Source organism: Trypanosoma cruzi, genomic scaffold, assembly GCF_000209065.1.
Source record: "Trypanosoma cruzi strain CL Brener 1047053516723 genomic scaffold, whole genome shotgun sequence".
Taxonomy (NCBI): Eukaryota; Euglenozoa; class Kinetoplastea; order Trypanosomatida; family Trypanosomatidae; genus Trypanosoma; species Trypanosoma cruzi.
The window spans coordinates 181783-198315 of NW_001849576.1; the positions used below are offsets into that span (position 1 = coordinate 181783).

At 53.3% G+C, this 16533-nt stretch overlaps 2 protein-coding genes and 2 pseudogenes across 2 annotated transcripts, besides 13 other annotated features; all 4 read left to right on the forward strand.

Annotated features, from left to right (window-relative positions):
* Positions 1-4777: part of a sequence feature (areas not merged during assembly with more than two copies in the genome that could not be assigned to a particular haplotype) that runs on past the window's edge.
* On the forward strand, positions 567-1217 carry Tc00.1047053510359.460 (mucin-associated surface protein (MASP), putative; the record flags this gene model as incomplete). Its single annotated transcript, XM_816664.1, has 1 exon — positions 567-1217. The coding sequence occupies one exon, from the start codon at positions 567-569 to the stop codon at positions 1215-1217; it is 651 nt and encodes a 216-aa protein (XP_821757.1).
* Positions 1447-1479: a sequence feature (AT_rich).
* Positions 1524-1668: a sequence feature (T-rich).
* Positions 2431-2452: a sequence feature (AT_rich).
* Positions 4778-4814: a sequence feature (areas merged during assembly that could not be assigned to a particular haplotype. This can correspond to areas where the two haplotypes were merged or to regions with more than two copies in the genome that were merged during assembly.).
* Positions 4815-16389: a sequence feature (areas not merged during assembly with more than two copies in the genome that could not be assigned to a particular haplotype).
* On the forward strand, positions 5029-6381 carry Tc00.1047053510359.480 (annotated as a pseudogene).
* Positions 5318-5344: a microsatellite.
* Positions 9088-11559, forward strand: Tc00.1047053510359.490 (annotated as a pseudogene).
* Positions 11507-11532: a microsatellite.
* Positions 11639-11702: a sequence feature (T-rich).
* Positions 12348-12373: a sequence feature (AT_rich).
* Positions 12464-12485: a sequence feature (AT_rich).
* Positions 15078-15728, forward strand: Tc00.1047053510359.520 (mucin-associated surface protein (MASP), putative; the record flags this gene model as incomplete). The annotated part of the gene is made up of 1 exon (XM_816668.1): positions 15078-15728. One exon carries the CDS (start codon positions 15078-15080, stop codon positions 15726-15728), a length of 651 nt encoding a protein of 216 aa, XP_821761.1.
* Positions 16390-16512: a sequence feature (areas merged during assembly that could not be assigned to a particular haplotype. This can correspond to areas where the two haplotypes were merged or to regions with more than two copies in the genome that were merged during assembly.).
* Positions 16513-16533: part of a sequence feature (areas merged during assembly that could not be assigned to a particular haplotype. This can correspond to areas where the two haplotypes were merged or to regions with more than two copies in the genome that were merged during assembly.) that runs on past the window's edge.

Consider the following 16533-nt stretch of genomic DNA (forward strand, 5'->3'; position numbering starts at 1 on the left):
TCGTTGCTGTTCCTTTATTTAATTGTCGGTTGCTGCACACTCTCATGAGTGACGCGTTTCTCCTCCTTGTTTTTTGTTGCCCACACGCGGTGCCGGCCTCATTGCAGTGCGTCCCACGGACTGCACGAAAGGAGGAGCGGAGGAACAGGCCGGATGCCGCAATGAAGTGTGAAGAGTGTTGTGTGTGGGCTGGTGGAACAGTACGATCTTTTTTTGCTTTATTCAGTGCGGGAATCATGTGCAGACAAACAAATGTCTTTTTTTATTGTGCTGCATGGCAAATGAAATGAAAGTCGTGCCTGATCGATGTTTCATATTATTTTTTACTTTTTTGGAGCCTTGCCAGACCCTCAACTCTGTTTTTCTTTTTTCTAAAACTTCTGGTTTGCAGGGCGGTGCGCAAGTTCTGCAGTTGTAACGATTCCGACTGCCTCATGGTGTGCGCAAGCTGCCATTTGTCACTGTGTGGTGACTGTGAGTAGTGTAGCGGCCGTGTCTGTTGCTTTTTCACTCTGCGTTGACGGGTGTTAGTTTGTGCTGAAGGCTACACGCAAGTGACAGGAGTGATGGCGATGATGATGGCTGGCCGTGTGCTGCTGGTGTGTGCCCTCTGCGTGCTGTGGTGCGGTGTCGGCTGTGGTTTTGCGGACAAGGTGGTGGAAGCTGCTGCCGGTGTTGTTGCCAGTAACAGAACGGATGAGGAGAATTTGATCTTGAATTGGTATGTTCTGACGCAGGGAGAATGCGCGAATGAAAGCACGACAGGAGGGAAGTTGAATGTGACAGCTGAGAGGATCTGCATGCACAAAGTGATGAAGGAGGTTTGTGACGCTTTTTATAATAAAACGTCGGGTGTAACTCATGACCGTGACGTTGAGTTTATTTGTACGTACTACGCTACCATTCCAGAGGAGCCCGTCGAGCCCCCAACACCGCAAGGGCCACCACCAGATTCAGCTGTCAGCAATACCACCATTGATGAGGGGACGCCGAAGAATGCACCGGAATCCGATGTTGCAGGGAGAGGGGAAGGAAAAGACGATGACAAGGAGCACGGCAATACGAAGCAAAAAGCAGTCGAAACCGCCGCTGTGGAAAGTATCACGAGGAGTACCGACAGTGACGTCAGCACCGAGGTCTCCCACACCACCTCCCATCTTTTGCTTCTTCTTGTTGTTGTTGCGTGTGCGGCTGCTGCTGCGGTGGTGGCCGCGTGAGAGTGAGGGAGAGAGAGCCGTGCACCGCCCGCACACACACTCGTCCTTCTCTCTCTGTGTGTGTGTCCCCTTGCATGGACTCTCGCCCTCACCTCACCCCACGAGGCACACACATAATGTGCCCATTGTATATATGCATGCACACCCATGCAGGCCCGTTGGTGCTCTCTTTTGCACGACACGCACCGCTGCCGTCCTGCCTGGCTGCATGGGCGGAGCACCGTAACTGTTTTTTATTATTATTATTATTTGTAATTTTTTTGATTTGCTTTTGCTATGAGCGTTCATCTATTTCGTACAACCCCATTCCTTTTTTTTTTTTTTGCGTATTTAAATTTATTTTCCTGTTTGCTTCTTTTCTTTTTTTTTAAAAAAAATTTATCTGTTCTTTTTTTTTCTAATCCTTTTTTTTCCAATCTTTAATCCCCTCATCCCTTCTTTTTTTGCTTTTGGGGGCAATCACGATGAACGTTTTTTTCTTTTTTCTTTTCTACTCTTCCCTCTTTAATTGTCTTTTGCTGCACTCTTCCTGTGAGGGGTGCCGTGTGTTTCCCGCCCAACTGCTCCACTCGCACACCCACCGACACGCTCATGACGACGGCCCTGTGCGCCTCGCCTGCTGCACGCATGAGGAGGGGCTGCGACGAACGGCGCGCTGAGGGAGCCGCGACGTGTGGGCGTGCGACGAGGGCCTGTGGGGCGGAGCACACATTTCTTCCCCTCTTGTTTTGTTTTTTTGCGGCCAGGGCGGGCAGACACCCGCAGCGCCACACACACAGCCACACCCTGCCGCCGTGTTTTTAAGATTTTTTGTTTTTTTGTGTGCATTTCACGCGCCGGCAGTCCCTTCGGTGTCGGCCTCGTGAGCATTTCTTTTCCCTCCTGATGATTTTTTCTTTTGCTGCGCTCACTCTCCCGATGGAGTGACGCGACTGCCGTCATGTCTGCGTGCTTCTCTCAGTCCCCACACACACGAGTGACTGTGCTCTGCGGGCCGCACTCACGCGCCGATGGGAGGGCTGAGGGGAGCAGCAACACGCAGATGACCCCATGAAATATAAACGATGTGCGGACACACGGAGGGTCAGACGGTTGAAAGACATTTAAATATCTTTTAATTTTATTTTGCGGGCAAAATATGCAGACAATTTGGTGTGGCCACACGGCAACCAGGCGATTTCTAAATTTGTGTGGAACAGTAATGGACGATTTCTTTTTTTATTTATAATTATTTTGTGTGATGGGGTTTGTGTAAGACGAAGGGAAGGTTTCTTTTTTTGTTTTAAATAAATCTTGTGTGAATTGCCACTGCTTGGGCTGCAGTGCAGTCATGAGTTTGAGCGGTCTTCTTCTTGTTGCTTCCGCCACGCGTCTCCGCCGTACATTTTTTTCTGCGTCCCCTCACATACTCTGCTCACTCTTTTCTACTTCTTTGCTTTGTGTTTCTGCAGGCACACACAACCACACACACACAAGATGCACATTGCAGTGGATTTGGATGCTTTTTTTGCAGCGTGTGCTGGAGGTTGCGTGTGGCGGCTGTTGTCCTTCTTTGTGGCCATGAGGAGAAGGAGGAGGAGGGAGAGGGAGTGCGCAGCCCGAGTCTCCTTTCCTGCGGGTGTGGAGCACCGCGTGTGAATGCGTTGAGTTGGGCTCCGTGTGCGTTGTGTGGTGGCTGCGGGTTTTTGCCATTTCCCGTTGGCTGTGGGAATGAGCTGGGAGGAGATGGTGGTGGATGTCTTCTCCTCCTGCATGGTGGGTGGCTGCTGGCGTTGTGTGCCTTTCTTGCGTGGATTCCGCCTCGTGGTGTGTGAACTGTGCGGCTGGGCCTGCTGCCCTCTCCTCATGTTGTCTGCGCTCTCTCTCTCTGCATCCGCTGCACTCCGTTCCTCTCCCTCCTTTTCCATTCCTTTTCCTTCTGGCTCACCGATCAGCTGGCTGGCCCCAGCGACTCCACGACGCGTGACGATGGTGCGGTGTGCGCCGTGTTGGTCCTTGCGCTATTGTGCTGCTTGCCTGTGTGTGTGACGGCTGCTGGGACTCCTGGAGATGTATCTGGTGATGCGGATGCGGTGGTTGTGCCGGTGGATGTGTCGTGTGCTCCGAGTGACGGCAGCCTGAGCTATCGCGTGTGTGTGGGAGTGGAAGAAGTGTTCTGCTGCCGGTGCTGAGGCTCAGCATGAGAATTATACTTTCAGTGGCTTTGGTGTGCGCATGCATGGCAGGAATGGTGAGCTGTGTGCTGTGTGCTGTGTGCCATGTGGCCAATGCGGTGCACAGATGTAGCAACTGTGCTGCCAGCTGTGCAAGGAAAGAGGAAGGGGCCACCGTTGCCTCCACGATGAATGTGACGACACATAAATACGCCGGCCCTTATGAATTGTGGTGGCGTCAATTTCCCCGATGGAACCATCCATTCGCCTGCACGGAGCAGCGATGCTGACCGGACGGGCATCTGTCAGTTGCCGCCACCCCGTGAAGGGAAGGATGACACAAAATCTGGTGGAACAACTGCGCCGCAAGTTAATGCTGAGCCGTCACGTCAGGACGAGGATTGGCGACAGTCTGCGGCGGCTGACGCACCCAACACCGTCGATCCGAGTCCCGCATCCAACACGGCGACCAACACGTCCGAGACGAGGCCTGAGTTTGCCAGCAATCCGAACGAAGTGATGGTCCCGAATGCATCCACGAAGAGGCCTTCCTTTGCCAACGGTCCGAGAATATCAGTGGCGCTAAATGCATCCGGGATCATGTCTGTTACTTGTGGCGGCAGGGAACACGTTGCCGCGGATAACACGGACGAGGCGAGTGAGCGCGACGCCACTGGACACAAATCTCTAGTTTTAGAAAATGGCGTTGCGGGCAGTGGATTTGTTGCTGAGGGTGATGCGGACGGATTGACTCAACGCAATGCTTCTGGACACGACAACAAACCCCAATGACGAGAATTCACCGCGCAGTATTCCGGGAGCGGTGTGAGTCCCGACGACTGCTTTGCCCTGCGCAACGACGCGAAATTGACACTGCGCGAGTTGACTGTTGACGGCACTGTGCGTGTGTGCGTGTATTGTGCGTTGCTGCTTCTTCTGGGATTGTGTGGAGTTGTGACGGTCTTGTGAGCCGAAGAGTGTGGAATTGCGGCTCCTCGCAGAGAACGTGTGCCGCGTTCCCTTCGTGTTTTCTTTTATTATTAACATTTTGCTGTTGGTTTTATGTTTTCCTGGAATAATAAGTATCGTTGCTGTTCCTTTATTTAATTGTCGGTTGCTGCACACTCTCATGAGTGACGCGTTTCTCCTCCTTGTTTTTTGTTGCCCACACGCGGTGCCGGCCTCATTGCAGTGCGTCCCACGGACTGCACGAAAGGAGGATTGGAGGAACAGGCCGGATGCCGCAATGAAGTGTGAAGAGTGTTGTGTGGGCTGGTGGAACAATAACGTGGTTTGCTTCTTTTTATTGCTCCAGGCATTATGAACATACAGAAGCACATGGTTGTTTTTTGCTGCTTGGCACATGAAATAAAAGTCCTGCCGAAAGAATTTCATTTATTTATTTTTTTTTTGAGTCCCGCTGGAATCTAAACCTCGGTTGTTGTTTTTCTGTTTGTTTGCTGCGGGGCGTTGTGTGTTTTTGCCCTTTCACTGTTTCCAACTGCCTCATGGTGTGTGTGCGCTGCCGCTGCTGGACTGCTGCCATTTGTGACTGTGCGGTGGCTGTGTGCAGTGTAGCGGCCGTGTCTGTTGCTTTTTCACTCTGCGTTGACGGGGAGTTAGTTTGTGCTGAAGGCTACACGCAAGTGACAGGAGTGATGGCGATGATGATGGCTGGCCGTGTGCTGCTGGTGTGTGCCCTCTGCGTGCTGTGGTGTGGTTTTTCTGGAATTGCGGCCGATGGTGCTGGCGGTGTTCCTGATGGCAGTGCGGTTGAGTATTTGGTTGTGGAGTGGCGCGCTCAGCTGCGGAGGGAATGCGAGGAGGAAGTCAGCAGGAGGACAGGAGGCCGTGCGAATGCGTCCGCCGTTGAGGAATGCATGCGTCAGAGGATGGACGGTGTTCTTGCCGTTGTGGATGGCCGTCGTCGTTGGAGGCGTCAACGTCCTGCCGTTGCTGCTGCTGCTGCTGCTGAGAACGCTGATGAGCTTGGCAAGGAGAACACCTCCAGTGAAAGGAACGTTTTGTCGGGAGGTAATGGGTCGGGGTCTGAAGATGCGCACGTACGAGGGGGGAATTTACATTCTGAATCACGTGACGGTGTTGTACGACCAGAAGGTGCAACATCGGAGGAATTGAATGTGAACTCCAATTCTCACACGGAGGCGTTGCCCACAAAGGAAATAAGGCAGGTCATCCCCGAAAGTATTTCACCTGTAAGTTCACCAGACAGTAAAGAAGTGGAAGAAGATACCGCAGGTAAGGATGATAAAACGCAGGAAATATTAGTTAGCGGTGAACAGCAGGCACTCCAGTCATCTTCTTCTCTAGGAGGGAATTCTCCTGCTAGCGACCAGGGGGCAGAACTCACTGCGGCAGAGAATCCCCAAAATGATAAGAAAGGGGAAGCGGAAAAAGAAAAAAACCTTTCGGACAAAAACGTACCAACAGGAATTGATCCATCTTCCACAAATTCTAATGACAATGCACCAACTAAACTTCAAGCGGAAACACTCTACCGTCACCTCCCAATGCGAATTTTTCTGCCACACATCACACCGACGAGGGTGCTGCGAAGAAGATTCTGGACGCCACTTCTCTTTCTGTTGCCGCAGTGACAGAAGAAAATCCCACACTTCGACACACGACGGATCGTCCCATACAAACAACACAAGTTGAAGCCACCTTTGCCAAACCCGAAAATAACGCGGCACCGCGCGACAGTAACAGCAGCGCTCAAATCTCCAAGGGTGCAAGCAGCACTTCCAATGAAAGCGTGACACAAAACGCTGTGGATAAAGAAGTTGAAAAAACGCCGGATGGCACAAACAACACAGCGTCTGAAAGCAACAATTCCACAAAAGCACCAGACAACGTCACTAATAAGATAAACACGGTGACTCTCACCGACAGCGACGTCAGCACCGCGGTCTCCCACACCACCTCCCCTCTTTTGCTTCTTCTTGTTGTTGCGTGTGCGGCTGCTGCTGCGGTGGTGGCCGCGTGAGAGTGAGGGAGAGAGAGCCGTGCACCGCCCGCACACACACTCGTCCTTCTCTCTCTCTGTGTGTGTGTCTCCTTGCATGGACTCTCGCCCTCACCTCACCCCACGAGGCACACACATAATGTGCCCATTGTATATATGCATGCACACCCATGCAGGCCCGTTGATGCTCTCTTTTGCACGACACGCACCGCTGCCGTCCTGCCTGGCTGCATGGACGGAGCACCGTAACTGTTTCTGTTTTGTTTTTATTGCATTGAGTGGGCGACCTCTCTCTCTCTCCCTCTGTGTGTGTGTGTTTTGCTTTACGGGAGCAATGAGAGTGTGTGTGCGCTGGTCGCCCCACGCTTTGTTTTTTATTGTTTTACTTGTGTTGTGGTTGAGTGCACCCATTCCGCGGACTGCGTGTGTGTGATGATATGAGTAATTTGCGTGCGCCATCCTTCTCTCAGCTCTTTGTTCCCTTTGAATTCTCTTCTGCCGCACAGCTGCTCTGCATGTATATCCACTGACATGCACAAAAACGCACGCCATGTTGCACACGCTGTGAACGCTGAAGGCGTGTGAGTACGGCCGCAACTGCAGCCCGTTCGGCCACTATCCCGTGCTGCAGACGGAGGATGGCTTTGATATATGTATTCCTTCTGTACTACTGTGCATCGTCAATGGTTTTATTTTTTGTTTTTGTTCCGCATTGTCTGAAATTCGCACATGCTTACGCAGCTGACACTGTGGTGCACATCGCGTGGGGATTGTATTGCTGGCATTAATGGGTGAGCTTTCTGCTGCATCGTCTTGCCCACACGATGGGGTGGAAGGCGGGTTTGTTGGATGCGCCGTGCCTCTGGCTTGAAGGGTGGAGGCGCTGCGCCCACATATTGTTTTTTTGGTGCCCGGCGTCACGAGGTGGAAATCCCGAGTGTTGTATTGTATGAGACGTCGATGCCGTTGAAGCTGTTGCTGGTGTGGCGTCCATCCCACTCACACACTCACTAGAAAACGAGTGACGGGCTGTGCGCGCTCCCTTCTGCGCGTGTGTGGAGTTTGGTGTTGTGGTTGCTGTGCTCTTTTGCCGTTCACTTGCCGCATTGTGGACGAGGTGTGTGTGTGTTTGCCTCACCACTACCGTGCCGCCCCAGCAACGCGCTGGATGGCGTGGAGGCCATATTTCTGCTCTCCGAGGTGTCTTGTTGTAGGCGGCATGGACGACACGTGCGTGGGCCCGTTGCCCGCAATGCGTGGACCCTCCACACTCTAACGATGCGATCCGCAGCTTTCATTTTTTCTTGTTTCTGCGTCACGCTCCACGCCGGGCGCTGGGCGAGGGCGGCGGAGCGGAATGTGGGCAATGCAGTAGCGTCAGCGGCACCTTGCCCGTTGCTATCTGCCGCTTGCCGCATCAGCGACGTCACAGTTGTTCTTAATTTGTTTGCCGCGGGTGCATTTTATTGAGGGCGCACTCTTCCGAGAAGGCCTGCATTTTTGTGCTCCTGGCATCCTCTGTCTTCAACTTGTGTTTCCGTTGCTTGCGAGCGACGCCTGTCCTGCGTGAGGGGTGCTCCTCGTGCTTCTGCCTTGTTGCGACGGCGCCGTTCTCTGATTTACTTCTTCCGCTTTCTTTTCTTTTACTTTTGGAGGAGCGGAAGGACAGGAGCCAAGGAAGCAGTTTCACAATGAGTGGGGTGTACATTGCTGGCCCCGCTTTGTTCGACGCAGACACGGGTGCGGCGTGCCAGGATCGTGTGCGCACGGCTCTGTGGGTGCACGTCGCCGTGCCGCTCATTCCCGCTGGCAATGTGGCCCCAGGGGCTGGGGGGATGCGGGTGAAGAAAATGGAGGTGGTAAGGCGGCGAGACGCCGTCATTGCGGACCTGTGTCTGTTTTGCTTGGATGGGCCAGACTGCGGGACGGCGTTTGAAGTGGGCCACGCTGCCGCCCTGGGAAAGACGGTGCCGACATTTACTTTTGATTGGCGTTCCATGAGGGAGAAGTACGGCGGCGCGTGTGACGCGTCTGTGATGACTGTGGAGGACCTTGGTCTTTCATTCAGTCTGGTGCTCTGCGACGGTGCGGAGGCGTTTTACTCCTTCGACGCTGCCCTTCACCGCTTTCTGAGGCACCGCTCGGAATGGCGAGGATGCGACTGTGGAGATGTGCGCGAAGTTAGAGTTAATGCGTTGGGTCCTGGTGGGATTTTGTGCACGACTTGGCGTGCATCCCCGACGCAATGGCCGGCGGATATTCCATGCTGTGTTTCTCAGCAACAGAGAAGTCGACTGACTCCGTGCGGCACAGTTGAGTCTGGCGTTTGTGCCGCTGATTGTTGTCTGTTTAGTGCTTTTTCCGCTGCCTTTGTGTGTGGGCCGGAGATGTTGTCCTGTTGCCTACGAGGCGGGTATCCCTTTTTTTTGTTGTTGTTTTGGCTGTGAGCGCTGGCACGTCTGTTGGAGGTTGTGCGTCGTCTTTTTTGAAAAAACACACAGCCCTTCCACCTCGGCGTGTGTATGGTTGGAATAAATGATTTCTGCTGCAGTGACACGCTGTGCACCCCACTGGCGTGTCTAATGTGTTTCCCTGTGCTCTTCTCCCCATTTCTGACATACACACACACTTGAAAAGGAAAGCAAACAAGTGCTAATCGCTACTGTGAAATTCGAAGGCTCTGAAAGGACCAACAACAGCACACACACCGCCCACACACACATATTTATATGCTCTCACGTGCTGCTGGTGTCATGGCACCCCGCACACACAACCGTCGCCGCGTGACCGGATCCAGCGGAAGGAGGAGGGAAGGAAGAGAGAGTGAGCCGCAGAGGTCCAACATGTCCCGGCGTGTGTTTCCTTCCGCGGTGCTGATCCTCGTCGTGATGATGTGCTGCAGTGGAGTTGCGCAAGGTGGAAAATAATGCCGTTGCCTCAACTCCTTCTGGGTCGGCATTGACGGGTGCCATTACTGCAGAGGGGAGTGCTTCAGGGGGTGTTGAGGGGCCGCAACGGATCGATCTATTTGTGCCGCAGACGACGCAGGTACTGCCGAAGAAGAGGAATAACTCAGGTCGGAGGGATTCATTTGTTTCACCCTCTCTTGTCAGTGCTGGTGGAGTAATTGCTGCATTCGCCGAGGGTCACATGGATGCCGAATATCAACTTGGGCAATTAATTATGTCCTTTTCTTCTGATGTTGTTGTTGGGTACATCGACTGTGCGTAGGAATGGCCCACTGCTGTTGATGAGGTCAATAAAAGCTCATGGAGGGCACACACTGTGCTTGGTAAAGCGGAGGGAGAGGGGAGTTTGGGTGTTGTGCTCCGCCCCACAACAACCATGAAGGGCAATAAGGTGTTTCTTCTTGCGGGAGGCACTGTTTTGTCCCCTGTAAATGGGGATAGGAGAAAGGCCAGATTCGAACTAAAACTGGTTGTTGGTGAGGTCACGAATGCCACGGGCGGCAAGCAGAGTGGACGGATCGAATGGGGCGACCCCAAACCACTCCCGAAACCGATCTCTTCCGCTTCTCACAAAGGTAAATTGACGGAGTGTATTGCTTCAGGTGGCGCAGCTGTTGTGATGGAGGATGGCATCATTGTGTTTTCTCTGATGGCGATGAATGAAGAAAATGGTGACATTTACTCCATGATCATTTACTCGACGGACAACGGCAGTACCTGGGCGTTCCCAGAGGGCATGTCCCCTGCGAAATGCCTTAACCCCCGCATCACCGAATGGGAGGGATCACTTCTCATGATTGTTGACTGCGAGAACGCCCAGAGGGTGTACGAGTCGCGTGACATGGGGACAACGTGGACAGAGGCCATCGGGACGCTTCCAGGCGTGTGGGTCAACTCACAATCGAAAGAATACTCGGACGGAGGCTTGCATGTGGAAGCCCTCATCACCGCGACCATTGGGGGAAGGAAGGTCATGCTGTACACACAGAGAAGGCACGCCTTGGGGGAAACGGAAAGGGCCACTGCGCTCTACGTTTGGGTGACGGACAACAACCGCTCGTTTTCTATTGGACCGGTTGGCATGTACAATGCTGGGGAGAAGGAGGTCGCCAGCAGCCTGCTGTACTCGGATGGCAATTTGCATCTTTTACAAGGGAGGGTCAGTGTTGAAGGCAGTGCCTTGTCGCTTTCCCGCCTGACGGAGGAACTGAAGGAAATCGAGTCTGTCCTCAGTACTTGGACGCAAAAGGACATTTTCTTCTCCAGCTTTTCTATACCCACGGCGGGGCTGGTGGCAGTTTTTTCAAACGCATCGGCGAGCGATGACAAGTGGAACGACGAGTACCTTTGCCTGAATGCAACGGTGGAGGAACGCAGTGAAGGTCAAAGATGGGTTTCAGTTGACGGAGTCTAACTCCAGGGTAATATGGCCTGTGAACATTCCGGACGATAAAGTACGTAATGTATCCTTGAGCCACAACTTCAAAGTTGTGGCGTCGGTGACCATCGAAGAGGCTCCGAATAATAACACTCCTCTACTGTATGCGGCGTTGGGTGACGCTGGGCCCGAGTATTTCATGAGACTGTCTTACACCGCGGATAACAAGTGGGAGACGATGTTCGAAGGCACAAACACAACGACAACAGAGGGCAGCACTTGGGTGCCGAGGAAAGAACACCAAGTGGCACTAATGCTGCAAGGCAACAAGGCCTCTGTGTACATTGATGGTGAGTCGCTGGGGGAGGAAGAGGTGCCGTTGACAGGTGAGACACCACTTGGGCTTTTTGGGTTTTGCTTTGGCGCGTGCGAAATTGGTGATGGTGTTGAGGAGGAGGAGGCCAGCCCGAAGGAGATCGGCAAAAAACCTAGTGTGACGGTGACGAACGTCTTTCTGTACAACCGCCCACTGAATTCCACTGAGATGACTGCAATCAAGGACAGTAAACCCGTTCCGAAGAGAGCTCCAGAACCACAAGTGAAAATTGCTCCTAAACCTGCTGCACCTGCTGTGCCTGGCCCACGGGAAGTACCAGCAGCGCCGGGGAGGACAACTGTGGGGAGAACCGCCAATACCCAACATGCGCCAGCGGGACGCTTGACTTCTGCTGGGAATGAAGGGACGGCACGAGAAACGGGTGATGGTGGGGCAAATGGTGATGCTGGTTCCGCGTACGGGATGGTGCTGCTGCCGCTGCTGCTTCTGCTGGGACTGTGGGGCATTGCGACTGCGTGAGGAGTGTGCGGCCTCAGTGTGGGGCAATTGCGCCCTCCCCCACACCGACGCACATCCGGTAATGAATTACTCACCACAATTCTTTTCTTTTTTTGTGTTTCCTTTTTTTCTTCTTCCCCATCCCTTTTTCCTTTTTTGCTTTTGGGGCAATCACTGTGGACTTTTTTTTCTTTTCTACTCTTCCCTCCTTTAATTGTTTCTTGCTGCACTCTTCCTGTGAGGGGTGCCGTGTGTTTCCCGCCCAACTGCTCCACTCGCACACCCACCGACACGCTCATGACGACGGCCCTGTGCGCCTCGCCTGCTGCACGCATGAGGAGGGGCTGCGACGAACGGCGCGCTGAGGGAGCCGCGACGTGTGGGCGTGCGACGAGGGCCTGTGGGGCGGAGCACACATTTCTTCCCTCTTGTTTTGCTTTTCTTTGCGGTCAGGGCGGGCAGACACCCGCAGCGCCACACACACAGCCACACCCTGCCGCCGTGTTTTTAAGATTTTTTGTTTTTTTGTGTGCATTTCATGCGGTGGCGCACCCTTCGGTGTCGGCCTCGTGAGCATTTCTTTTCCCTCCTGATGATTTTTTTCTTTTGCCGCGCTCACTCTCCCGATGGAGTGACGCGACTGCCGTCATGTCTGCGTGCTTCTCTCAGTCCCCACACACACGAGTGACTGTGCTCTGCGGGCCGCACTCACGCGCCGATGAGAGGGCTGAGGGGAGCAGCAACACGCAGATGGCCCCATGAAATATAAACGATGCGCGGACACGCAGAGGGTCGGACGGTTGAAAGACATTTAAATATTTTTTAATTTTATTTTGCGGGCAAAATATATACAGACAGTTTGGTGTGGCCACACGGCAGCCAGCTGTCTTTTGTTAATTTGTGTGGAACAGTAATGGACGATTTCTTTTTTTATTTATAATTATTTTGTGTGATGGGGTTTATATAAGACGAAGGGAAGGTTTCTTTTTTTGTTTTAAATAAATCTTGTGTGAATTGCCACTGCTTGGGCTGCAGTGCAGTCATGAGTTTGAGCGGTCTTCTTCTTGTTGCTTCCGCCACGCGTCTCCGCCGTACATTTTTTTCTGCGTCCCCTCACATACTCTGCTCACTCTTTTCCACGTCTTTGCTTTGTGTTTCTGCAGGCACACACAACCACACACACAAAAGATGCACATTGCAGTGGATTTGGATGCTTTTTTTGTAGTTCATGCTGGCGGTTGCGTGTGGCGGCTGTTGTCCTTCTTTGTGGCCATGAAGGGAAGGGAGAGGGAGAGGGAGTGCGCAGCCCGAGTCTCCTTTCCTGCGGGTGTGGAGCACCGCGTGTGGCTGCATTGAGTTGGGCTCCGTGTACGTTGTGTGGTGGCTGCGGGTTTTTGCCATTTCCCGTTGGCTGTGGGAATGAGCTGGGAGGAGATGGTGGTGGATGTCTTCTCCTCCTGCATGGTGGGTGGCTGCTGGCGTTGTGTGCCTTTCTTGCGTGGATTCCGCCTCGTGGTGTGTGGACTGTGCGGCTGGTCCTGCTGCCCTCTCCTCATGTTGTCTGCTCTCTCTCTGCATCCGCTGCACTCCGTTCCTCTCCCTCCTTTTCCATTCCTTTTCCTTCTGGCTCACCGATCAGCTGGCTGGCCCCAGCGACTCCACGACGCGTGACGATGGTGCGGTGTGCGCCGTGTTGGTCCTTGCGCTATTGTGCTGCTTGCCTGTGTGTGTGACGGCTGCTGGGAGTCCTGGACATGTGTCTGGTGGTGCGGATGCGGTGTTTGTGCCGGTGGATGTGTCGTGTGCTCCGAGTGACGGCGGCCCGAGCTATCGTGCGTGTGTGTGGGCGTGGAAGAAGTGTTCTGCTGCCAGTGCTGAGGCTCAGCATGAGAATTATACTTTCAGTGGCTTTGGTGTGCGCATGCATGGCAGGAATGGTGAGCTGTGTGCTGTGTGCTGTGTGCCATGTGGCCAATGCGGTGCACACATGTAGCAACTGTGCTGCCAGCTGTGCAAGGAAAGAGGAAGGGGCCACCGTTGCCTTCACGATGAATGTGACGACACATAAATACGCCGGCCTTTATGAATTGTGGTGGCGTCAATTTCCCCCGATGGAACCATCCATTCGCCTGCACGGAGCAGCGATGCTGACCAGACGGCATCTGTCAGTTGCCGCCACCCCGTGAAGGGAAGGACGACACAAAATCTGATGGGACAACTGCGCCGCAAGTGAATGCTGAGCCGTCACGTCAACACGAGGATTGGCGACAGTCTGCGGCGGCTGACGCACCCAACACCGTCGATCGGAGTCCCGCATCCAACACGGCGACCAACACTTCCGGGACGAGGCCTGAGTTTGCCAGCAATCCGATCGAAGTGATGGTCCCGAATGCATCCACGAAGAGGCCTTCCTTTGCCAACGGTCCGAGAATATTAGTGGCGCTAAATGCATCCGGGATCATGTCTGTTAATTATGGCGGCAGGGAACACGTTGCTGCGGATAACACGGACGAGGTGAGTGAGCACGACGCCACCGGACACAAATCTCTCGTTTTAGAGAATGGCGTTGCGGGCAGTGGATTTGTTGCTGAGGGTGATGCGGACGGATTGACTCAACGCAATGCTTCTGGACACGACAACAAACCCCAATGACGAGAATTCACCGCGCAGTATTCCGGGAGCGGTGTGAGTCCCGGCGACTGCTTTGCCCTGCGCAACGACGCGAAATTGACACTGCGCGAGTTGACTGTTGACGGCACTGTGCGTGTGTGCGTGTATTGTGCGTTGCTGCTTCTTCTGGGATTGTGTGGAGTTGTGACGGTCTTGTGAGCCGAAGAGTGTGGAATTGCGGCTCCTCGCAGAGAACGTGTGCCGCGTTCCCTTCGTGTTTTCTTTTATTATTAACATTTTGCTGTTGGTTTTATGTTTTCCTGGAATAATACGTATCGTTGCTGTTCCTTTATTTAATTGTCGGTTGCTGCACACTCTCATGAGTGACGCGTTTCTCCTCCTTGTTTTTTGTTGCCCACACGCGGTGCCGGCCTCATTGCAGTGCGTCCCACGGACTGCACGAAAGGAGGATTGGAGGAACAGGCCGGATGCCGCAATGAAGTGTGAAGGTGTTGTGTGGGCTGGTGGAACAGTACGATCTTTTTTTGCTTTATTCTGTGCGGGAATCATGTGCAGACAAACAAATGTCTTTTTTTATTGTGCTGCATGGCACATGAAATGAAAGTCGTGCCTGATCGATGTTTCATATTTTTTTTTACTTTTTTTGAGCCTTGCCGGACCCTCAACTCTGTTTTGCTTTTTTTCTTCCGCTGTTGTGATTTTTCCGTTTTTTATTTATTTTTTGGTTTGGAGAGCGGTAAGCGAGTTCCGCAATCGCACTGACTCCCTCTGCCTCATGGTGTGCGCAAGCTGCCATTTGTCACTCTGTGGTGACTGTGTGCAGTGTAGCGGCCGTGTCTGTTGCTTTTTCACTCTGCGTTGACGTGGTGTTAGTTTGTGCTGAAGGCTGCACGCAAGTGACAGGAGTGATGGCGATGATGATGACTGGCCGTGTGCTGCTGGTGTGTGCCCTCTGCGTGCTGTGGTGCGGTGTCGGCTGTGGTTTTGCGGACAAGGTGGTGGAAGCTGCTGCCGGTGTTGTTGCCAGTAACAGAACGGATGAGGAGAATTTGATCTTGAATTGGTATGTTCTGACGCAGGAAGAATGCGCGAATGAAAGCACGACAGGAGGGAAGTTGAATGTGACAGCTGAGAGGATCTGCATGCACAAAGTGATGAAGGGGGTTTGTGACGCTTTTTATAATAAAACGTCGGGTGTAACTCATGACCGTGACGTTGAGTTTATTTGTACGTATTACGCTACCATTCCAGAGGAGCCCGTCGAGCCCCCAACACCGCAAGGGCCACCATCACATTCAGCTGTCAGCAATGCCACCAGTGATGAGGGGACGCCGAAGAATGCACCGGAATCCGATGTTGCAGGGAGAGGCGAAGGAAAACAAGATGACAAGGAGCACGGCAATACGAAGCAAAAAGCAGTCGAAACCGCCGCTGTGGAAAGTATCACGAGGACTACCGTCAGTGACGTCAGCACCGCGGTCTCCCACACCACCTCCCCTCTTCTGCTTCTTCTTCTTTTTGTTGCGTGTGCGGCTGCTGCTGCGGTGGTGGCCGCGTGAGAGTGAGGGAGAGAGAGCCGTGCACCGCCCGCACACAAACTCGTCCTTCTCTCTGTGTGTGTGTCCCCTTGCATGGACTCTCGCCCTCACCTCACCCCACGAGGCACACACATAATGTGCCCATTGTATATATGCATGCACACCCATGCAAGCCCGTTGGTGCTCTCTTTTGCACGACACGCACCGCTGCCGTCCTGCCTGGCTGCATGGGCGGAGCACCGTAACTGTTTCTGTTTTGTTTCCATTGCATTGAGTGGGCGACCTCTCTCTCTCTCCCTGTGTGTGTGTTTTGCTTTACGGGAGAAATGAGAGTGTGTGCGCTGGTCGTCCCACGCTTCGGCTTTTTGTTTTCCTTTTTTCATGGTTTGTGGTTGAGTGAACCCATTCCGCGGGCTGCATGTGCGTGTGTGTGTGATGATATGAGTAGTTTGAGTGTGTGCTATCTGCCTCTCTCTGCCGTTGCTTTCTCAGGACTTTCTTGTGCCGCACAGCTGCTCTGCAAGTATAGGCGCTGCCAAACTCGCAAGCACATGCACACACACACACGCCATGCCGCTCACGCTGCGTAGGGGTCTGAACGCTGAGAATGCACAAATGCACATGATTCCGACTGCGGCGGCCCTTGCGAGGACGGAGGACGTTAGCCCTCGATGTGTTTTGTTGGCATTTTGCTGGTGTGCAGTCGGTGGGTGTTTTTTTTGGGGGTGCCTGATACAACTGTTGATTGGTTCTCACCAAGCTGCTGCACATGCTGACGGGTCCCTCCCGCTCTGGATTTGCCGGTATTCTTCGGCTGTGCGGTGTG